The 26,136-nt window shown below is 31.9% G+C and overlaps 1 protein-coding gene across 9 annotated transcripts in view; it reads right to left on the bottom strand.

Annotated features, from left to right (window-relative positions):
- LOC126815995 (nuclear hormone receptor HR96) overlaps positions 1 to 26,136 on the bottom strand; it is a 206,375-nt gene that overhangs the window by 76,901 nt on the left and 103,338 nt on the right. For all 9 annotated transcript variants that reach the window (XM_050542101.1, XM_050542103.2, XM_050542102.2 and 6 more), the window contains one exon: positions 13,956 to 13,990. In XM_050542101.1, coding sequence (XP_050398058.1) covers positions 13,956 to 13,990 — 35 coding nt within the window. The remainder of the gene's footprint in view (positions 1 to 13,955; positions 13,991 to 26,136) is intronic.

Genomic DNA, 26,136 nt, shown 5'->3' on the forward strand with positions numbered 1-26,136 from the left:
AATGAACTGTTAACATAACTACCATTAGCAGGATTCAATTTCACCACCTTGACTTTATAGTGTTTCTTAATTACCAAGAATTTGACTCAATGTCATTACTTGAGAATATTAACACCAGAAATGAAGACATTAGAACCCTCTTATTATCAGTTTATCACAAACATCATAATCAGGAGAATATTCTGGGAGTAAAAGTTGGTGATAGTTGAATGATGATAGAAGAAGGTTATTCAACAGTGATACCCCACCACATGTTATCATCCTATTAATATATCTCAACACATGCCTCTAGTTGAAGCAGGTGGAACATTTTAAACATAGTTAATACCACTATAGTGTCAGGGGTTAAAAACAAGAAGGGTTGGTCTACATCCATTCTCAACAGTTAACACTTGCCATCTAGATGGCCAATGATTTGACGTGTTCCAAGAAACAGTTTTGAAGAGATTAAAAAAAAAAATTGCAAGACCAGGAGGAATTTATTATAGAAAATTGTTAATAGTATTAGAATTGAAACAAATTAGCCCAATTTCCTTCAAATCCATATAGATCCATTCAAGAGACTTAAATCAACAGTTAACACTTGCCATCTAGATGGCCAATGATTTAGTGTGTTCCAAGAAACAGTTTTCGCACAGATGTGCTATTTGACAGCAATTGTGTTTAATCATAGCTTGATTACTACAGTTAAAATTAAAACTTCACAAAAAAATAATTATTACTTTTCATCATCACGTCAGATATTACCAATTACATCTGAACACAGCATGTTAACAACTTCCTTAACAGACACCCCACCAATTGGACAATTTTTCGAGGACTTAAAAATGCTTAATAATTTACTCCCTGTGATATTTAAAATAATTACTTTCTACTCTAGGAAGCACAGTTATTTATTGCTTACGTAAATATACAAAGTCATGTTTTATTTCAAAACAGCCAACAAATACATATGTGAACCAAATGTACCCAAACACCTATAAACATTCATATATTTACAGTAATCAGATTAGTCTAATTTACATTCAGGGACCATTCATTTCATTACATGTTGCAGAAATAATTAAATTAATAAGTGCCATGCATATATGATATAAATTTAATATCGGTTCTAATGGGGTACAAATAAAGAAGAAATGTCATAAAAGATGCATGCTATGTATTTTCTGGATTTTGAAGTTGGTCACTTACGAGGTTTCAAAGAAACCTCTGAAAAGCCAAATTTACAGATCTATTTCTATTATAACGATCTAAATCTTGACATACACAAGGAAATTTGTATCATTCGTATAAGCAACTGTCACTTAAAATTGAAACAACCCAATTAGCCTTCCATGATGTTGAAATACTGGAGATAAACTGTGATCGAAATCCCAGAAAAAAGAAAATTTGGTATTCAAGTCAAGACTTTGAATTTAATTTCATTCAAATCATATGTCAAATAATTTTAATATCAAACCAAAATTTGCACAAAGCTATGGATTTACAAACCTCAATCCAAAAAGTTTGTGCATACAGAAAAGAATCTGTTAATTCAGTATTTATTTTTCTACAGATGTAAAGAATACAACAACTAAATCCAATTAATAGTGTAAAATACTGTAAACCCATTCATCCATTTGTCCTTTTACTTTTGATTATCTGTAGTCAGTTACATATATTATGATCCTCAAAAACAGTTTGAAATTTGAATAAAGAAGTTTGAGGACTTGATTCCCAATTTTTTTTTTTAGACTTACCGGTAGCCCAATTTTTGCAGGGTTTGTGAATTTTATGATAAGAATTTTGGTAATATTTTGGTGGTTTAAACGGATAATACAGGCCTAGTTACGAATTAGAATACCATTTGTTTATTGATAAGCACAAAGATTCTATGGTTTCTTATCATAGTCACGGAAGACAGTTTTAATCTTATGATTACAATACCTAGTGTGCTCTCACTATTATTTTAACAACTTCTACATGTTATCAAACACCAGCAATTCATAGAAATAGAATATCAAATAGTCTAGGAATGGAATAACAGATTAAATGAGGCATTAACCACCCTCTCAGTTTCTGGAATTATTCCTGCACAGTAAATAAACAAGATATCAAAGAACGGTTTAAACTAAGAATGAAATGTATTCATTTAATAAAGTATGGCTGTCTTCTATTGTTACAAATGAAAACAAACAAACGTTTGCCGCTTTTGGAGTGTTTCCTGATCCTGCTATTTACTTGTTATTCAAAAAGTCTAAAGAATATTCTAGATAATATTCTTGATAAAGGGAAGTCAGATCTCACTTGGAGACTTAGCTGAAAAATATCCTGTATGGTTTCTGTCCTCCCCCCATGGAAAATTTCAAATCATTTCTATTGTGCAATTTAGAGAGCAGAAATGCAATTTGGAACCCTGATAAAATGTATTATAGTCTGAATTAAATGTGTCAGAATTAGATCACATTACAGTCTATTGCAGTATGCATTATAAAGGTATATGTGATGTGTTTTTTTTATAGCAAAAATGTGTTTTTTTAACATTAATTAATCAACAGATGACAAATAATAATGGTATTGGTAACAGCGACAGACGTAACTCACATGAGTACACTAATATATTGTAATGATTATACCAGACATAGAACAGTAGGGGGAGGTTCATGTCTGGATAAATAACTCTGATAATAATAGCAGTTAGTTGGTGATGTGTGTATGTTATCAGGGAACAGACAAAGTTTGGTTTTAACTCTATGATCTAACTGATAGATATAGGATTGACACTAACTTCTATTGGCAGTGAATGATCTAACTACCAATAATAGTTTCTGTATCTGCTACTTCTATCATTATCATATTCCTGATACCCCAAATGTACCCAAAATACTCTCATATCACGTCTTTCTGCGCCAGACTAGGTTTCGCATTCCCTGGAAGCATTCTGCAATTTTCATAAGGGTAAAGTTTCACCTAAGAAGTTGAAATTTACTAGGTTTTTGTTTTGACTACGTCATTGTTATGGCTGAAAGACGTCTATGTGTCACTGGTGTAACCATTTATTTCTACGTATTTATCTTGAAATCAAATATTTTTTTTAAAATGTGTAGCTCATAATTGCATGTGCTATTTGTTTAAGTTGAATATATGATCGGGGCTATCCATTTCTAAATTCCCATTTTATACCAGCCATCAATAACATATTCATTTCATCACTAACCCAAACAATGTAACCTTCTAACATTTGGAAAAACTATACATTTCACCCGCTATATTTTCAGGGTATATTTAATAAGGTATATACAGTGAATAAATACAAATGCCAGCACATGTTCATTTGCGGAGTGGAAGCTGCTTGTTTGTTTTTGTATGGATGTTTCTAATTGGTTGAGGGTCACATGGTCATTTGGTCAACTCGTTTCATCAATTTTCTCAGCAAGCAATGAGAGTATATGAGAATGTGATCGTTACTGATGACTAGATTTTATTAGGCCCCATGATACTGTCATTTCTCATCCAATCTTCTTTATCTTGCCAAAATCTTGGTTTATTCCCTAACACTTCACAAATGAAAGAAAGCTCTGAGATTTCTCCATAAAACATTGTAGCAGATCATACAAAGGTCGGCTTTGATGGTTAGCTTCAACTAAAAGGGTGTGGGGATAGATAAATATACAAAATATTTTTAAAAAATAAAACCATAATTATCGAAGGAGAGTAAACATATGAAATGGGGTTTAACATCCTACTTTGCTACACCAACTAAGCAATTGGAGATATACTTTAAATGTTGGCTGTTCTGCGTGAATGAACTTTTTCCAGAACACCAGATACCACCTTTTATTTCAGGAGTTAACACAGCTAACCAATTTTAGTTGTACCTTTATACAATAGTTTAGTTCAGTAATATCAATATTTAGTTTTTATTATGAAATAATGTAATCTCAAAAATATTGGTTAGGTTATTTTGATAACTCATATCAAGTTTGACAAAACAGAAGACTAAGCAACAAGCCTATTACCACCATGACAGTCTAATCAAATTTACCAAACAAAACAATGGTAATGAGAACAATCATTTTTGGAGGTAAACCGACATATTTTATTCATTTAGCAACTAAACCGAGTTGTTGATGAGGCCGTGCTAACAAAAACAATAACTACAATTACTAGATATAACACTGTGTACAGCCGCCATTTCACAACGGGCTGGAAACAATTTCCAGGAGTCGGTCTGGCATTGTGGTGTTAGGATAGGATTTGTTAAAAGTCTGGAGTAGGTTAGTCACGAAGGACAAGCATTCCTGTCTCCCTCAACAAAGAATGGCAAATTTTCTTCTGCATTCTTCAAGCTTTTCGTGGGGTTTGTCAGAGTATATGGAAGGGAGGTTGTACATGGCCATCAAACCAAATCCACGTGTTTCGTCTAGAAAACCGAATATATTTCTAATCACATCCATACATCCAACCCAACGTAAAAATATTTATCCTCCGTGACTTGTTGCTACCAATTGCCCTGGCATGTAGCGCTGGTAAACTTCTATTGTCTTCATAAATTACTCCACAACCAAAAATACCATCTATCCTCTTTGTACTTTTATTGTTTTCAAATCGTAGAGTGGCAAAGCAGCTCAGGTATTGTTTATGGAAATGTTACTGAATGAGACCCTTAAATAGGTTATATAAATGCTCTATCATGGCGATTCATTGGTCTAAAAACAGGCAGATACATCTGTAGAATGCTAGTCTTTAATTTAAACCTACTGTATGATATACATGGTTAAAAAAATAAACCATTTACATTGCCTAAGGATGAAATTGAATAGTTGTGAAGCTGAGAATATACTGGAAGAACAAATCAGAAATCAATCTCTTGCCAACACCTTTAAATATTTTCCCTCAAGCTCACTGTGTTCCACATAGCTTCTGAAATCCAAGTTTAAACTATTATTCTATTTAGTTGTTTTCTTCAGTTATTTCAAGTTAGTAGTTTTAATTGTACCTGTATCTTTTAAAAAAATGTTGTCATATTATTTTTGTTAAATTAAAACTGGAAGATGAAATAATAAGCCATACTGCCGCTGACTGGGAAATTTTTCCTCCTCATAGCAAACTGCATGTTGTATGTCGGTCATCATTAGCCCTGTTGATGCAGAAAAGTAGGACATTGACTGGCATTTTATTTTATTTTGTTTAATAAACTGTACTTATCAATCTAGCGCTTAATAATATTTACCTTCAATGTGTAGGAGTTGCCTACAAGTCATATTTATAACCCACTCCAAAATCTTGCTAGGACAAATGTCAAATATATCAGCTTGCATGGTACGGTTATTGGATATTGTCAAGGTCAGAAAATCATATCAAATCTATAAATTGTCAAATGAAATTGATCAAATCTTAATGGATATGATATTTGAACTCTAGCTTTTAATTACTTTCAGAAAAATATAATCGGCCTCTTATCAAAAACTGTCAATCCATCTGCATAGCTGTATTAATGAATGACAATATAATTGAGTGCCGTCAGTAGTGGCAGTGTCGACAGTGACATGTATTTATTGCCGGAGTAATATTGAAACAGTTAAAAGACATGGAAAGCAAAACAAGAATCAATAGAAATAGGAGTATTATAGCCTGTTCAGATGCTCAAGTTGAACTGGTTTAAAAATCCTGGGGATCGTTAAAACCAGTTTAACTTTGTCGTCTCACTGCAAATGAGCAACAAATAAACCAGTTTAAAACCCCAGCTCACGACCTGTCTTCGAACAGGTTGTCTTAAAAACCCCGGCTCCAGCTCACTTTGGACATGAGCAGTACACAGTAAATTATATTTCTGGCGCCATGCAGTGCCAGTGTTATCAAAAGCGTATAAGGATCGAATAAAGAATATGAAGCTACCCATGCGTAGTTAAACTGGTTTGGCTTATAGTACATGTAAACGTAGCAGTAGCACAATGCTGTCTTAAAAACCCTGGCGATTTTGAACTGTTTTAAAAATAAGTGTCTGATCTGTGTATTAGATACATCATTCATCTATAGCTATTCTTTATTTACTTTATTTCTTTTAATTATCAACAAATATACAACATTTATTCTTAAAGAAGCATTTTCAATAAGTTTGTTTATTTGCTTATTTCTCTCTTTTCGGATCCCTCACTTATACATGTATGTTCATAATTTTTTAATGTTTCACTGATGATAATATTAAGCTGTATCAAGAATGTGCCTCATGTAAATAAAACTGTTATTAAATCTCTAAATATTGCCAGGCTTACATGAAATATCATATAAATATTTTCAAAAACCTAGCAACATATAGATTTTTAGCTGAAATTGCTTTTTAAAAATTCAAATTTGTCTACAAACTTTTGATTAAATATAATTGTATATGTATATCTCCATTTTCCCACAAATGTGAAAACGTAATTACATGTAATTTGCAGCTGTATAATGTATCATGTATATGCACCATGAATTTACACTTTCCATGTGCATTGTGAGACTAACTTGAAATAGGTCTGACTTGTACCAATCAACTTAATTTGTATAGCTCAGAACTTTTCATTTTTAATGGCAAGTTTATGATGTTTGTTTCAAATGGCCTTTCTATATACTGTTAATACTAATGAGGACATTGGGCATACTCACAGTGCAGCACATTATTACCCCGATTTTTCATATACAGGTAAAGCCTCCCCTTAATTCTGAGCTTATTAAATGTTAAGATGTTTTCAATCTCATTTCTATGGTTTTGGGACGTTTAACTCTGTTCAATTTATTTTTTTCTTAATAAATAATGCATGCTTCAAATATATATTTGGAAATATTTCATCACTTAAACCACCAATTTACACATTTACGTTTGAGAGTTTAAACAACAATCTGAACTCTGTCTCACTGTCTGCTGTTACCAAACATCTTTTTCAATAAAAACCGATTCCACGCTTACGGCAATCATCTAAATGTAAATTCTAGCTTTTATTAGACGCTAAACAAACTTGTGCAAATTGAATGCAACCATGCACTTCTTCCATAATGGCTGAAACTTGTCCAATGATATTTAAACGTAAATAAGCCTGGAGCAAGGAGTGCAAATTCATATTCACCTGTACATAAAAGGTTTTAAGTAAGTGAGATAAAATCGAAAATTTGTCCGTCAATTGACAGATCGAGAAGGATATTGCTCAGTGTTTTAATAAACATTTACATTAACATGTTGGTAATGAAATAGATAGAATTTGCTACTGAAACATATACAGGATACTGCTAGTAATATAATCAAATGCTTTTTATGACATAACATAATTTGCAGAAATAGTTTTCCACTCATACTTTACTCTAATGGCAGTATCAAATTTACCCATGAGCAGATTTTAACATAAATTTTCACGATCAAAATCTCTGTCAGTATATAATTCAACTTATAAAAATGAACTGTTTAGTGATAAATAAAAATTAACTGTTTAGTGATAAAACGAAAACAAATTTTAAACAAGAAAAATGGCTACGAAAAATATGTGATATTTTAAGTTTACCAAGTACTATAAACCCTACTTTACAATTTTTGTAAATTTCAAATTTTTTAAAGCCTATCCTATTTATTATTTCTATTATATATGTTGAAAATGTTGCATTTATGTGAACTGTATAAATTAACAGTGTACCTATATAACATGTGCAAATGTCTGATTAACAGATTTACAGGATTTCGTGATTTCTTCTAACAGAAGGTAAACAGAAATGAAACAAAAGACATGATAAATATAAATGTGATAAAAGATGAGGGTAATAAACAATTCTGGTAAACTGTATCAACACTGTTTTATCTATTTACATATATATGTATTATTAGGCTTATGTTAAATATACCCAATGTGGTAAACTACTGGCATCACATATACATTCAGAATGGGTCTTCAATATACACACTTTTGTGTGCAAAGTTATAAAGGTCAGACATTTCATAGTGCATCCCTCTTTTCCCCCACCCCCTTTTAAAAATTCCTGAAATATAGTTATTGAAAAGTGATGAGAGGTGAGGAGGGGATGGGAAAAGAGAATGGAGGTGCTAAAAGGTGTTCCCAGAAAAAGGGAGGATCTACGACTTCTTACACAGTCGCAAAAAATGCGGACTAAGATGACAACAATATACCTGAATATTAAATATGGGTTTATAAAAACCTTAAGACAATTAGCTCAGAATGGCTAAAAATTCCAACAGTATTGTTATTCATCGGAACAATGTTAAAATGGAGTTCTTGCAATATTGTTCTCAGTTTACAAAATTCTTTTTGAACATACCTTATTAATATCCCAAAAGGTTTTCAAAACATAAAAGATAGAGAAAATATTTGTAATTTAAATTTTAAGGGTGGTTCCCAGTAGCCTTTTACACTCAACTGTCATCTGAGAGTAATGACATAATGTTACGTGTTCTTGTATAATTTAGAAATTATTAATTCATGCATTAATCTTAATCTTATGTTCTGTCTTATTGTGTTTTCAAAACATTAGACACGGTTTACATGAGGAATACAATCATGGATGTCGACATTTTCCCTGATCTTGCCATTTATGCTTTAACAGTTAGATGTATCTTTCAAAAATGTAAAACTCACATGTATATATTCATGTAGGCATGCCAGGACGTCCTGTTTAAATTGCTGATAACCAAAAAGCAAAAACATGTTTTGTGAAATTATCACATTTTTATCTAAGAATCCAAATATAAAATTATAGCCATTCTTTCTAGAGTCTAGTCTGAAGATCTGATTCTTGATTGAAAATATTTTTTCAACAAGCATACATGGGTGTTTTCTTTTGTGATGTTTCTGGAACCATAATACTGCAACCCGTCTGGTCCTGTAGGGAAACAGACATGAATCAACAGGTCCATACGGAACAACAGCGAGGAGAAATGAAATCTTTAATTGAATACTATTCATAGAACTCTTTCAATATTTAAATCTATTGTCCAGTGATGAGCTCATAAAAAAAACAAGGGTAAGAGTGTTGTTAAAAATATTGGAGCAAAATAATTGCCTTGTTATAATAGTCAATGTTTTATATATTTTTCAATCATGAAATGATTGAATTGAAATGACATGGGGTTTCAACATCTTACTTTTCTGCACCAATGACAACTTGCATTGATTGGAATTAAAGGAGGCAAGTCTTTAACTCAATATCATCCACAGTCTTCGACATTGCTAACACGACTTATTGCCCAATTTAAATCCACATTGATGTTGTTACCTCACCGTGAAAAGATGGGCTTCTGGTATCTAATATTTAAGACACAATGAAAATTTTAAAATTGGCACACTAATCGCATGACAGAATGCTCTCGAGTGCCATTTGTAATGAAGCGACTCGATGAACAAAGCTGAACATATCCCATAAGGGAATACTACCGGTTTGGTCTGGAATAACCAGACCCCGAGGACTGCCATTTAATTAGGACCCTTTGCGTATTTCACCGAACATATCTGATTAGAAATTACACAGAAAGTAGAAACGATTGAATGTAAATCAGATAATATACATTCATATTACATTCTTATATGCTTTGCCACCCATTTATGTCCATTTCTAGGAGCCAAAGAATAGTGATTTAGCTCCTTTAAAGAATCACTTTCATGGCTTTATCTTATGCTAATATTTCTCAATAAATACAGTAGGATTTGTAACATTCAGCTGTAAAATAATATGTGAAACCCATTTCATTTGTAACATTTATTCTCTTAATCGCCATAATAAGAAATTCTACGTTGCAGATTTCAGAATTACCCCCTGACTCAACTGTAAGTATTTGTAGTATTTGAATGTAATGTTAATCTTGTCGCTGATTAATTCATTAATCAAAATGTCCGTTAACATTGACATGTTTATTCCAGGTTTACATGGCGTCTTTACATACCGAGCTCGCTTTCTGACCACAATAATCATTAAGAATAAAAGTAATTAAATAAATGTGGAAGGGTCAATTTCTTCCCTCCGATGCCTTGCTGTCAATAATCTGGAAGTATGATCTCTCAGAGTTAATAGATCACAAATCAGGCGGATGTCTCCTTTAAATGAAATGTCAAGATCCTCATAACTATTGCCAAGTAAAAAGGGAGTCAATTCCCCTACCAAATTATTAAGATCAATGCAGAAAGCGTCCTCGTGTTGTTAACGACTACGAACTTGACATGACAAATGATCAAAATCTTTGCAGAGGCAAATAAATCGTTAAAACATGTAAACACAGTTTATCAGATTGGGTTCATGGATTAAGTAAACTCACAATGACAACAGTAATATCGTTTATTTTGATTTAATACACAGTTATTGGAGAAAATAAACTCTTTTCATTTTCTATCATCTATCTAAAATAACTAAATCTTTTTAACTGGGATTTGATGAACTATACGCACCACATGATACATAGTTTATCATTGGATCTTTAGGTATATGTATTCAATATTGGAGTTTAATGACGTTTGCATATTTGATCAAGAATTATTTATTGCGATTTTATAAACTTATCATGTATTGGATTTAGAAATAGTTTTTATTGGGATAAATAGCACATAGTGTGGTGGTAATTGATGGACTTTGATTAACAGAATTTAAAGTATAGGAACTAACATACACTGCAAATGTAATAGGAATATTGCTATTAAGTAAATTATTAAGCAGCCAATAATTAATGACTGTCTGTAGATCATGTAATATGAGTAATGTCAATATACATCACATGTGAATATACAAACTCAATAAGTAGTGGTGGACTTAACACCTTACTGTCTTAATCACTTAACACATTAATGTGTACTGTGTAATTACAGAACACTTCTAAAGATTAGTAAATATTATTAGTCTGAATTACACAGTTACTTTGATGAAATGAATCTCCTTTGGTCAAGTTAGTGTTTTCAGTATGCCAAAACAACACCTGAGTAACACCTCCTCTACTCAAGACCAATCAAAATAAAAACTTAAAAGGACCCCAATGTCTTGTATTAAACCAGCCATATCTTCCACCTAACTTCTTGCGTTCTCATTTATTTAATTCTTAAATAATTGAACATCGAAGGGCAACTGTAATGGATGAAATTGTAAGCACCATTTGGAAATTGTTTGAACATTGTGAATCCCATTTTTTCCTTGCTGAGGTCTCCATCATTCATGATTTTATGTAATAATAAATACAAGAAAGGATGTGGGAGGTAACTTAGTCATAATTGTGAAACCAAATGCTTTTTAAAATGAACAGCTGAGGAACATAAACTTCATGAAGCCTTTTTATAATTTGAGTAATTCTCTAATCTAATTGTTAAAATATGTTCATAAGATGTTAATCTACTAGATTTATTTGTGTGTATATCAAAAGGCAGTAGTCTAATATCCTAATTTAATGGTTGTCTCAACATGTGAACAGTTGCTGTTTAAATGTCAATGTATGACTTACATGTATGTAATTCCCATTTATATTGTCAGCAGCATCTGTTCTCCACATTCCTCTATTCCCATAGAAAATCAGTTTCATTGATAAGAAATCCTGACTTCTATCAGTTAAACTTGTCGACAAAGATGAACTTAAAAGTTACAATTCTTTCAGACTGTTCTGACATTAAGTGTACTATTTTGCTGTTTCAATCTTGGCATTGTTTATGTTGTTTATTTGTTTTGTTTTATTCTGTTTTGTGCACTTTGTATTAATTGACTTTAACTGCTCATATGAACAATGATAGCCCAGTCGGTGCTGAACAGTAGGACACAATATCATTTCTTTCATTCCGGTTCCTAATAGTACCATGAGACTACAACCGTAAAATCACCAGGCATTCCAGACAGAGCAAGCATATCCATCCACATGCACACATACATTTTACCTCCCTGCTAATTTGGATATATTAATACTGGGTTGGGTTAAGAAATAACATTCCAGTCTTACATATTACTTTCCTTTTATTGTCAGCTATATGAACTGAAATGGGGTTTAACCACCTACTTTTCTGCACTGATAGTGATTGGGCTAATGGAGACAGAGTCAACTGTCAGCTATATACATGTACAAAGCAAAGTAATTTAATTTGATTCTAAACTACATCCCACCCAAATGGAATTTCAATATTACCTTCATTTACTTTCGTAAACAGTAGCAACATTAATATTGGGTGAGAAATTAATAATAAAGTTTTGTTAGATATAAAGTTTTCAGTATGAAATAAATGGTGTAACAACTATGATAAATATTTCATAAATGACTATACTGTTTACTGTTTCTATGGTATTTGCAAATATATGTGATTTTGCTTTATTTTGTGCTTTTTCCAAAGACTAAAAGGGATGACTTGAAGCTATTTGTCAGGTCAGAGGGCCTGATAAGGAAAGCTGTCTAGTCGTTCAGATGGGATAAAAAACCAAAGTAGGCCATAGTGCTGCTGCCCAGGCAAACTTTCCCTCATAGCACACTGTATGGCATATGCCCGTCTTCATTAGCACAGTTGGAGCAGAACAGTAGGACGTTAAATCACATTTCATTTCAGAAGCTATTTGTATTGTCATTACAAATTTTTAGTGACCTTATACAAAAGATTAATCAAGCTTATACAAAAACCTATGGACACATAGATTGGATTGGAAGGACAATCTAATATTAATACATTATTAGAACAATTGCTGTTATCTACAGTACCGGTGGTATTCATTATCGTCATAATGAACTGGGACTGTATTAATTCATTAGTTGGTGACTACAATCAAACATCAGATTGGACATTGGTAGAATGATGCATTTTGATGATTGTAGTTACATGGAATATTGACAGATTTAAATTGCTTTGGGTTTGAAGAGCTAATAGATGACCTTTGTGACTAGATATTCTGGCCACTTGAACCAATAGTTCTACTCTTTTTAATTTGCTTTTCTTCGTTTGATTGGTAAGTTTATTAGGCGACAGGGGGACCACTGAGACAATTTGTTATATTCAGTTATTTTGTGAGAAGTCAATCAAACCCAAGAAAAGCAATAAGAGTTGTGATTGGGAATTGAGATGATAGTTTGATAAGCTGAAGACTAAGGTATGTGAGTACAGTGAAATCCTATCTTTGTTTATTGTCTCTGATAAATAACCAGATATCTATATATTTCATCTATAATTATAGCATTTTATTTGTGTTCCATTGTTTAAATCATGAATTAAGAGTTATAAAGATTGTTGTAGTTTGATAAAGGAACTGGAATATGAGTGCATTGGAATAATATTAAATTTATTGCCTCTGATAAACCATAGGATTTGAAACCAAGAAGTTTGGATTCATTAATTGGTTTGTTTTTGCATTGTTTTAGAATTACTTTGTAAGATATGAGCTAATGACCGGAGTATAAATGTAACTAATTCAATTACCATTGATTAAAATGCATGAACCATATTTTCTCATTGGCACAGATGTTCAAAAATACTATAATTTCATCAATTGATGTAGAAATAATTATATTAGAGTAAATTGTAATTAAATAACATTTTGAGTGCAGTGTTTAGAGATGGTGGTTTTTGGTTGCAGACAATCAAGAAGGTCATAACACTAAACTGTATGTTTTATGGTTTTATGTGGTACTGGGGTACATGTGAATAAGAACAAGTGCTCGTTGCAATAATATTACAAGATGTTGGTACCAGTTAACAAACCTATAACAATATCAAATGAGCTTTTGTGGAAATATCAACTTTTTTCTATTAAGATTCCATTGATAACATAAAATTAATAAGATTGGAACAGATCTGTCTATTTATCAATTCCTTAGAATTAGTTCTCAAGAATATGAAGAAGTTTGATGTTTCTACAGAAATCTCAAATGTGCTCTATTATGGCAAAGTTTCAAGTTTATAACAGCATTAAGATATATAACCATCAAGACATTCCATCAACAACATATTATTTTTAGGATGAAATAGATTAATGCCAAATCTGAATAAAATTCCTACCTGATGTCCATCTTCACGTTATCATCATCCAACCCCTGGAAAGAGTAAAAACAGAAATAGTAAATATCTAATATAAAATATAATTTCACTCCATAGAATTTTCGAATTAACTTTCTCTGAAAGAAAAAATATATTTAATGTTAATTGTAAAGTAAGATAGAACAAATTATGTGAAAATATTAAAAATTATGTATTAAGCCTATATGCATGTAGTTCCATTTTGCATTTTTAACTTAAATGTCTTGTAGGTCTACATTTTGAACATCCCAAAAAAAAAATTTCTCATGCATTGTATGATTGAATTTTTTTTTTTTTATCAACAATGCAATAAATTTGTATTTGATCCACAACATTCACTGGATTTTTTAACAGATCAAGTATTAATTTTGTAACAGAAAAAAAGGAAATATCCCAAATAAAACAAGAGTTGTTTCCCTTGAAACACATTTTTCTCACATGTAAAGTTCCACTGGTACAAATATTTGCTCAATAAAAATAACCATATTCCTAGTGCAGGTCATTTATTCAATTTACTGTATGCAAATCTTTATTAGCCAAAATACATTAAACACGCTTTAAATTAAAATAGTGAAAAAGTACTAACTGAGTGCATATTTTACGATAACCTTTAGGTGTGATGGATGAGACAAATTATATGAATACACATGGCCATAAAGTTAACACAACATTATTACTGTTATGTGGTCTCAACCATGCAAAACAATTGAAGATTTACTGAAACATGAAAACTCACTCCTGTAATAATGGCCAAACAATTGTGTAAATAAGATATTCTAATGCAGTGAAAACTGAAATGAATTTTAGATCAGATATAAAATAATTCCTGTACTTTCGGTATTAATATTTGTTCTTTGACAAATTCTAGATTTTAATTTTACCAAACACCACCTCTTTAAATGTATCATTAAGAGCTAGCTCAAAATTATCTGTCAATAACAATAATCTGTAACCATGTCTTTCCAGTCCTACACCCAACCTCTGTTGATGTGTAGTTTAAAGTCAGATTTTAATAATGGTCTATAGTTGTGGGATATATAATAATAGCTACAGAAGCAATAGTGCATTGGCAGCAATTTGATTAGGCTGGGGCAATAGAGACCTTTCTGGAACTCAGCTGAGTAAATTTTTTGACTTATGAGCAGAACTGTTTTTGGGTTGTTTTTTTTTAAAGTGACTTTTATTAAACATTTAATCTTCCAATATTGATGATGATGATGATGAATACTTGATAAGTACTGGTATTTACCAAGTGAAAGGAGGACCATTTCTTACACACATTGTGTAATTATAACCTTACAGAAATAGAGGGTGTTTTTCTGCTTGTTACATTGAAATAAAACAAACCAGCTGGATTTGTGTTGAAAAGATCAGGGGTGAGAGTCAAACTGCCTTCCACCTAACTCGATAACAGTTACAAAATTAATACCACACTCCTACAAATGGCTGACAGGAAGGGCTGGTTCACATTGGGCGAAGAAAAAACAACGAATAAAAAACCCCTGACGTTTGGATAATGATATTTCTTTCAGTCGATAATTTCCTGTTTAGATACGGCCCCTTTTTATTATGACAATTGTTATTGCAACATAATGTTACGTTATTCGCTTTAATGATGTATTTAGAAATATAGAAAAGTTCTATTATTAGAATTCTGACCTCACAAAATAAGATACCACTGACAGATTTGACCCTGAATAAGAATAGGTCTTAGTACAACCGATATATAGGATGTTTCAGTCAATACAAAAATTGTTATGTTTATGAGGAGAGAGATCATACGGGATTAGTTTCTTATCCAAATATCATAAACAGAGATATTATGTCCTAGATGCAATCTCTCCATCTAAGTTCACCTCTTCTTTGCAAAAAATATGGTGGTTTCCACAGCTAAAAAGATAGGTTGCCAGACAAAAAATCATATGCTCACACCAGCTAAGTCGTCCAAGCAGTCAACACGGGTTTTCACATATTTTTTTTTCTTTTGTCAGTAAAGAAAACATTTACAACACACTCAAATCTGATTACTAGTAGTTACAACGCATTAAGTAATTATCAGAAATCATTAGAATTTGTTTGGCTTCTAGTTTTGCCTAATTAATACTAACATTTAGTACACAAATTTACAAAACATTTAATATCAAGGGTCATTATTATGAAAATCAGTAGGCTTCGTCTCATGACCTTAGACACTGTGTATAAAGTTAGAGTCAATCAGATAATAACTTTAGCCTATAGAGTTTCCACAAGATTTTTCAAAGTGACCAAGGGCCATAACTCTGGCAGTAAAATCAATAGACTTCCTCGACTCATGACCTTAAACACAGTGTATAAATTAAACACAGTGTATAAATTTAAAGTCAATCGGATATTAACTTTAACCTCTAGAGCGTCTACAAGATTTTTCAAAGTGATCCAGGGCAGTAATAATCAGAAATAAATGAAAATCAATAGGCTTCCTCGTCTCATAACTTTAAACACTGTGTATAAATTGGATATCAACTTTTGCTTCTAGAGCGTCCACAAGATTTTTCAAAGTGATCAAGGGCCATAACTCTGGCAGTAATTATCAGAAATTGTTGAAAATCAATAGGCTTCTTTGTCTCATGATCTTAAACACTGTTTATAAATTTTATGTGGCCATATAAAAAAAACCAGGATAAATTGTCTTAAAAAAACAGACTAACTTTTGTGTTTGCCAAATTGTTGTTATTATTTATCCTCGTTGTTGACAAGTCTTAGAAAAGCTGATGATTAATTATCTACTGTTTCATAGCAAATATACAATCTAAAAACTGTTTCTTCAATCTGACAGAAGGAAACATCTATTTATAGATAAATTCACTACATTATAAATCATTCAAAGTATTTATCATTTTTTGGGGTTTTTTTGTTCAAAATCGGCTGATATAATTTTTTGTATATTTGCAATTCTGTATACCACAAGAAAAGGGTTGGAATTAGACCAAGTTGGTCCTACTAGCATAATGTACTGTATTTTTTTTCAAGTAAAACTGCCCTTGTGTAAAAGTACATTTTTTCAAAAAAGTAACAATTCTGGTCGTATACTCAAAATAACCAAATCATGATAGCCCAACATGTCATTAAATTTTAAAAAGTTGAATACATACATAAACCAAATGCTAATTTTCTTTCTACAACTAAGAGTGTAATACAATACCAAAATTCTAAAAATATAAAACCTATTTTATTTACACATGCACAGAAAATTAAAAAAATAGCTGTAAGAGGCAACTGCTGTTAACATACACATCTGTTTATGAGAAGCCTTTTCTCACTGAATGGAACATTTCTATAACATTATCATATTTCACAGTGTGACTATTCAATGTGCCTCCCACTCTATTCAATATCATCTGACTGTCTGAAATAACACCATGCTACATCCTGTTGGCCTTTTAAATATCCATCACCCAACACCAACATATTATATCATAATAGAGATAGTGCAAACTTCTTTCAAGACAGCAAGAATTTTAATCTTTTCATCTTTTCTTTTTTGAGGAAAAAAATTAAGATTTCCTGCTTAGAAACTGTTTTCTATTTTCATAATATACGCATATTGTTTTCATTTATTCCAAAAGAAATATTACGGAATTGCAAACAGTGGAATTCTGGAAATTTATACATTTATCTTTAAAGCCATTTTATTTTAAAAATAAACTGTATGGAGAATACAATAAATCTTTAAAAAAACTGTAATTTCAATAACTAGAGTTATTTCCCTTTAACAGCAAAGTATTTACAGAGAGAGAAATGTGGTTTAACGTCCACTCGACACAAACTAGGTCATTTCGGGACTAACATATGGTTTAATTTTATTTCAATAATTCACTTGCGTGTAGGGGTCTTTAGCAGTGGGAGGAAACCGGAGGACCCGGAGAAAACCCACGAGGTTGGGCAGGCGACCCTACTCCTTTGTCACGTACAATCGGGGATTAAAAACCATGCCAGTTGACTCAATGACAGGCTTTATGATACAGCGCGCACGTGCTAACCATTCGGCCATCCACCCCCCAAAGTATTTACAAAAAAGATTTACACATTTTCTGGGCTGAATTTAGTATTTTGTTTTTCAACACTATAAAGATTACTTACGGAAGATTAATTATAAAGGTAGACAACTTAAAAAATTTAGAAATTGAGAATGTGAAAATTAAAGTCATCTAGAGTGGAATTAAATTATCTTTCAAGACAATTCAAGAATTACAGGAATATACCAGTAAATAAAAAACCAACATACATAGATATGAAAAAGGGGAAATCTAATACGATAGGATCTTATATGATGTTCAGATCACCATATATCAACTAATTTAAAAAACAATGGCATTTTCAAGGCAACAGAATGCAGCATACACAGGGACTAAAAGCAAAAAACAAGCTTAAAGTCTTGATGCATCATTTTAGCACTACTATAAGTCCAAAAATAGTTGAATTTATAAGGCAAAAGAATGCAGCATACACACTTACTATAAGCAAAAAACGAGCTTAAAGTCTTGATGCATCATTTTAGCACTATAGGAATCATTTGCAAACAACAATATTATTAAAGATTAATCTCTAATAGGAATATTAGTCCAAAAATAGTTAAATTCTGTTCAGTATTTACAAAGATATGTGGAATGAAAATTATAAGATCTATACTGCTTGCTATCTAATCAAAGAAGGGACATTATTTAGCGTTGGTATTTTGATTTTGTTTTCTTAATTCAATTTTTAATAATCAATCTGAGTATTATGCCGTTAGCAATTAGATATTTTATCGAAAAATAACAATTGCCAATGTTTGAAAACCAGTTTTAAGCGACATAACACAGCATACATAATGTAAAAGAATTTAACATCCCACTTTACATACTAAATCATCGTATGTATATTATGCTGAACTGAGCTTCAATTACCTATATAATCATATTATATAATTAGCCTTAATTTGTATACATTCAATATACATGTAATTTGTATAAGATAATTAACAAGGTTATACTCTTGTTTATCAACTATGTAAATTGCTTTAAACATCAACAAATTATGAATATTTTATAACCTCACATAATTCATAATTAAAATATTATAATTAACCAAAACCCAGCATTTCTCTAAATTATCATATATCATGAAAGAAAATCTTCAAACTGTGTGGTAGATATATCAGACCTAATTGCATAAAATATAATAATATATGGTAATTCTTCATAAAACAATCATATATACAAACAGAGACAAAATGTGAAGGGCACATTACTAAATCCAAATGTAATTTTAACTGAAAAAAAAAAAAAAAAAATAATAATAATAATGCAGGTCATTTACAGTAAGCTATAAGCGTTTTAATTTTACTATTAGAATTTTGAAAATTTCTATTGTGTAGATCTATAATCGGGTTTGGGTGCCATTAATTAGGTTTTCTTCCTATCATTATTTCATCACTTGTGGCATAACTTAACCCTTTCACTGCGTATACCCGGTAGTACCGGGTATTATAAAATGTCGGTAAAATGCCCGTACCCGGTATTACCGTGTACTCAGTAAAGCCCTCGCTAAAATTAGTACCGTAACTGCAAGTGCCATCTATTGTATTTTCTATACACTAGAACATATTTCCATGTGTTTCAAAGCAGCAAACCGTAAAATGGCGGAGTGCATTGTGACAACGTAGACAATGCACTCTCGACGAAGTCGTGAATGACGTCTTGCTGACCAACATGTGGACAATTTCGAGGCGGGTGATACACATAATTCGTTTCCAGTTACTTGATAATGATAGTAGTCAGGACAGTGATTGGTATTATGAAGTGTGTGATTTGTTGCGCGACGTTCCGCCCATGGCTAGCTATGTCTCCCGTGCATGATGAACAAGCCCAATGTGAACACGATAGCCCTGTGTCTGCAGTAGATTCTGACAATAATTCTGATGTTGATAATAATGCTGGCCTGCTGGATCGTAAAATACGTAGGTAATTCCTGATTCCCGAACGTGTAGATCTATTGACTGACTATATTGATAATGATATGGAACTTGGGGATGAAAGTGAAAGTAAAAACAAGGTATTGCAATCCGCACGTGGTCATGGCAGCGGGAGACGTGATGCGCGTGTTCGCGGCGGCATTGCTCATGGCTGCTATTGATATTTTTGTTCATTTTATATATCTTTATCAAAATCCAGTAAAAAAAACAATATCTTTTAAGTATTTCATGGAGAAAAATTCGTTTTCGTGTTAGCTTTAGTGTGAAATGAGAAATCCAAAATGGCCGCCATGACGTCACGTGACTACATTATTATGCAAATTTCCAAAATTCTATTTTTTCCTCTTAGCCCAACCTCATGCCCATCCCAACAGACAAAAAGATTTTTCATAATAGCTTCCATAAGTACTGCTTGGCATTCAGTTCCAACCTCCCTTTTTTCCTCAAAAAAGGGTCTAGCACAGGCAGTGGATTTACGTCTAGCATTGAAAGGGTTAAAATTTAGAAATAAAAATAGCTGGACCTAATAATAATGACATGAGCATTTTTTGGTCATTAGCATCAAAATTATTGCAAAAATTTACCAACAAGGAAAGATATACATATAGATATGCATACGGGTGATTGACAAAAAATATGTTGATGTATACCTGTACCCAACAATTCCTATACGACAAGAGGTTGCCAAGCACGCTATGCCCACAAATTCCAAGAGATGGCCAGAGAAAAGGCTAAAAAAATAATAAGGGGCCATAATCCATAATTTACGAATATCGAAAGGAATCGAAATCATTGGGTTATAGACATACATTTAAAGTTTCATAAAAATCAGATAAAAATTGTGACCTCTAGAGTGTCCACTTTTCGTACAATCAGGGGCCATAATCCTTGAAGTTAGGATCCGATACACGCCAATATAGAAAGGAACCAAAATCTTGGCAGATAAACCTATATTTCAAGTTTTGTCAAAATGGCATAAAAATTGTGACCTGGAGAGTGTCCACAAACAAATTGTGGACGTCCGGATAGGAAGAGGTGACGACCAAATACATCCACATGAAAATGAACTTTTAAACACTAATAATACACAACAGGCATATTTCATCAGGGATATAATTATTTCATATAATTATTTTTCATAGATGAATATGATCCATGAATCATTTTTAACCAGGACAATAAATGGGGGGGAAGTTATTAACAAACTAGATATAAATCAACATGGCAAACATAGTTTCTCCATTTAAACTATATTCAGCATCATCATCAATATTACTTGTTACGTCTGTGGCCCATGGCATTTAACTGCCGTCATCATGTCTTCGTATAACTTTACTACATCGATACATTATATTCATTTGTTAGTGTTCCGACATCACGATATCCCATTTAGTGTATTGAATTATAACTCCTTATATTTTACAACTACCCTTTGTCAATAGAGCTAAGAGGCCCGATGGGGAAAATGTTGACTATTTGCTTATATATGCACTCATCCTCGCTTGACAAACAAATGGTAAGCTAGACCCCACAAGAATTATAGATTATCATCATTCGTAACAGAAACATCAAAGACATTCTGCGATAACTAAATATTTTCTAATCATTGGAGAGTTCTTTTAACAAATTGAACATGTATTTACTGTATAGTCATGTGAGATTGATAATAACATTATTATTGTTATGACTCATAATCTACGTATTTTATAGTGTGGTTGTCTCCCTTGTAAAATTATAAAAAAAAAATTGTCATTGAGGGCGAGAGAGATGGTGTTTAATGTCAACTCAACACAAACTAGATCATTTTGGGACTAACATATGGTTCAATTTTATTTCAATAATTTGTTTGCGCGTAGGGGTCTTTAGCAGTTGGACAAGCTACCCTACTCGTTGTCGCGTACAACTGGGGAATCAAAACCACGCCAGCTGACTGGATGGATTGCTCCTCCATTTGTGACTGAAAAATTCAGAATTTCACACAAGTTGGTCTTTAGTCTCATAAAAACAAGTTCACTAACTTTTAAATATTCTATCAGAAAATCTGTATCATGATCACAAGCTTAAATTTTCAAAATGTGGGGAAAGCCAATTCTTCAAAACCCGTTCAAAATTTATAATCACAAGATTTTGCAATTTGACTTGGAATTTCCTTTTAACCTTATGAATATTCCTGCATAAAACTCGGTCTTGAGTCGCATCCACAATCTTTGTTAAGTGTTAATCTAATCTGATTTGCTATAGAAAGAAAATGCCAATTTCCTTATGACCTAATGAATAACTGCAAATTTGACGAAAAAAGTCAAGAACTGAATTCTGATAGACGTGACAATAATATACATCCACATTAAATTTGAATGTATAAAAATGTCAATTCCAACATGAGGGCTAAAAAAAAAAGCCACTTTTGACACCCTATGAAGATGATAAAAGGACACATAAATATATCATATCAGAGGAATGAAAACAGCAAATACGAAGAGATTAAAGACCTTTATTTTGAGTAGGAAGCATTAATGGCAGCTTGGAATATAACATAGAGACATTAAATATTTAAAATGGTGAAACTAATAGCTGGCTTTATCATCATTCAATTTCTTTAAAACGATCAGATCTTTGAAGTGAACGTTCTTTTATAATAACCATAGATTAGACTGCAACTTGTTGAGAAGATGAAAGATTTATTGAGATGGTTGATGATCTTAAAAATCATCAGTTCATCCGATTATCAATGACTTTATTAATATACACAGAGAATATCAATATCTATTTTAAGATAAATTTCATCAAAATCTCATATTATCCTTTCTAAGTTTAAGTTTTATGTACATCTGTTGGAAATATAAGAATGGTGTTCTTAACCAGGTAATTTCCCTCTTTTACAAAAAAAATAAACCAGATCGCATCAAAATAGTACGAGGCTTATTACAATCGAGTGGTTTCTTGATAATATCTTAATCTTCCTACTTAAATGCATGCCTCGCCTTTGGCTTTACATTATCATTAAGGTCAAAGGTCACTTGTGTTAATTAGTCAAACTTAATAGGAATCAATAATAACAGGATTAAGATAATTATCAATATTAATTATTTACAGGTTAGTTTAATTATTTATTAGTCTACATCAGATATTGAATGCGGAAGACAACTAAGTGTATGCTTTTATAGTATTTTCCATACTGAGATAGAAATAAAGAAAAGCATATTTTTTTCATTACAGTTACAGTTTAAAGTGTTCACGAAAAACATAAAAATCAGAAGACAAAATAAGGCATCTGAACAAAATGAAAACGAAAACTTTTCCGTCATGAGAGGTCACATATTTAATCAGGCACCTTATAAACCAAAATAGCTGTTGGTTCGAAATTCAAAATCAATTTTGAACTACTGAACAAAAAGCAACTATTACTTCTTTTAAATTGATTATAAATACAAAATAAAAAGAGTGAAAAAGGAAATAGAGTGAAAAGAAGAAGTGAACTGTAGAAATGTTTAAGATTGGTTATTTCAAAGGGAGATAACTCTGCTAGACATAAAATATAGTTGTCACAATTTCTGCCCTTGGTGTTATGTTTACATAAGTCTTGTAATGTGGGTTATGTAACCAAACATATAATACATACACGTAAGTTCATTGAGTAAACTTATAAATAACGGGACTTGATTCTTATATAAGCTTACACTAGTTCTTTTATAATTCCTTTCACAATTCTCTTAAAACTTTAAAATGCTAGAACAGTTATGTATTAGTAAATAGATATTAATTGGATATCCATTCACTCCTATAAATGTTAATTGTGCCAATCGAGGTAGGGGGGAGGGTGGGCGGGGGCGGTACATTAAAAGTACTCTTATGTATATTTCAAAATTCTAGGATCTATTTTCAGCAAGATCTCAACTAATCATTACATCAAATGCCGGTATGATTTAAAAATTTTGAACAAAATCATTTTTCCTCTGTATAATTATTATGTCAGTTCATTTGTCTGACATCATACAGATATTTTACTTTAAATATAAAATATAACACAAAGTTCAAAGATTAAAAGTATTCTTTATGATAGTCATTTTGTCACATCAGTGTTCTTACAACAAACTTGGGTAATTGTTACAGATTTTGAAAAAACATACAGAGGCAACAAACAAAGCACAACATTGTTGTTATACCGCCTTCAGACCGGGGTGGCGTCCTTCCTGTGCTGGTACGGCGACAGAAAATGGTCTCAGAGCGCGTCGAGATCGTCATGGTAAAACTAAAAGTGTGGTGGAAACGCCAAATATCGTGCCGTGGTCTCCATGTTCGCCAATGATAGTCGAGTCACAGCGTTTGTTTTGAGCATGTCAGTAAACTCAATGACAGACCATTAGACCAATCGCCCCCCCTCACCCCACCAACATTGTAATAACTATAGTCATTATGTACACCGCCATTTCGCACAATATGACCAATAACAATTACGGTCTTAGATTTTTTAAATCTGTAGCTACTAATAATGAAGGACTGAATCTATTGTATGAATCTATTATTTAATATATTTAACAGTCTAGACACTAGACTATCATCTTATTTAAATACAAAAAACCTGATAGAAAAATATGGACTCTTTAGGAGTTTGATTAAGGGAAAAAATCTAAATGAATTCTTCTGGCCATCCATTTCCTGGCTGGAGCCGAAGAAAGTTAAAGTGAGTCATATTTTATTTGTTTATATCAGGTGGAATGCTGTAATCAATAAATTCCACAGGGAAAACAGCCATCACGTTCTTTTTAGTCTATACAATACATTGCATTCCTCATTGATCTTACATTAATGTTTGTCTGAATATAGGTCAATTATTGGGATTTTACACAATTAGATACCATATCTCCATATAGCCGTTAATAGCACTTTTGTGTGTTTTATAAGATATCTCATCATGGTTAAGGTTAATAACTGCTAAACGACTAAACAACATTCTCAAAAAATTTACCCTGGAATCTTGTTCAATTTTAACTTACAATTAAAAACACTTCAATTTGTATCAATTATGTCTATGTCAGCAAATTTCTTTAAATAAAAACTTGAGTTGTGTGACCTTTTTTTTTTAATTTTCTTTTATTTATTTATTTATTTTTTTGATGATTAAAAAAAAATCAATTGTTCATTGTCCAGGTTATTGTTTTGCAGAAATAATCGAAATGCCAGGAATTGTTTGGATATTGTATATGACCTAATTAAAAAGGGTGTCACTTAAGGCTGAATAAAACATGAGATAATCTTGAAAAAATAACACAACTTAGCATCATTGGTTATTCACAATAAACATACAATGATTGATTGTTACATGAACTTTAGAATAAAAGAGGAGTGGTAACTGATAAGCCTGGAAATAGAGATTTTAGTTGCATCTGATGAGATGTAAGGCACTACAGAAATATATAGCTAATAGCTGACTTTTTGAAATCTATGCAGGACAAAATGACATGCATGGGAGGCATTGTGACGGACAATGCCTGAATTGTGACAGGTGCCATATTTCCGGGCTTGGGTATCTGGTGTTCTGGAATAACGTACTTTGATTTTAGTCTTTTAGTTGTCTCTTCAAAATCTATTTGTCGATTCCAAACAAAATTCTTTTTGTTGATAAACATGCACAGTATTTTTGTTTTTCAAATTGTGACATAATTTCTGTACATATTAAACAAGTCTTGACAACAGAATATGTAGCCTTTTCTGTGCCATGTTTTTTGACAGAAATCAGTTTTTATTTCGAAAGGTTAAAATTGTATTGTGCTTGCCAGTGGATGACATTACTGCCATTCATTAACAATTCTAGATAATCTGAGCGTATGCTAATTTGACATTTCATACCAACAGCTTGTGCGTATAAAAATATTTATTTTTCATGCAATTATCACACAAAGTTATTCAATTAGTATACGGTTCAGTCTCTGAACCTATTCATGACTCAACTATTTGGCTTATTATCTAATTGTGGCATGCTTATCATTTAGTACCATCAAGTGTATTGTTGACAATGACATTTCATAGTGTGTGAAAATTTATTATAATGACAATTTCTTTTCCAGTGATAACAATGTAATTTCGGCATTACAAAGTAAAAGATAATACCTCTATGTACATCTGTTTAATTAACAGCTTGGGGGAGCTGCTCACGTTCGCTGATCTTGCATT

Source organism: Patella vulgata, chromosome 3 (assembly GCF_932274485.2).
Source record: "Patella vulgata chromosome 3, xgPatVulg1.2, whole genome shotgun sequence".
Lineage (NCBI taxonomy): Eukaryota > Metazoa > Mollusca > Gastropoda > Patellidae > Patella > Patella vulgata.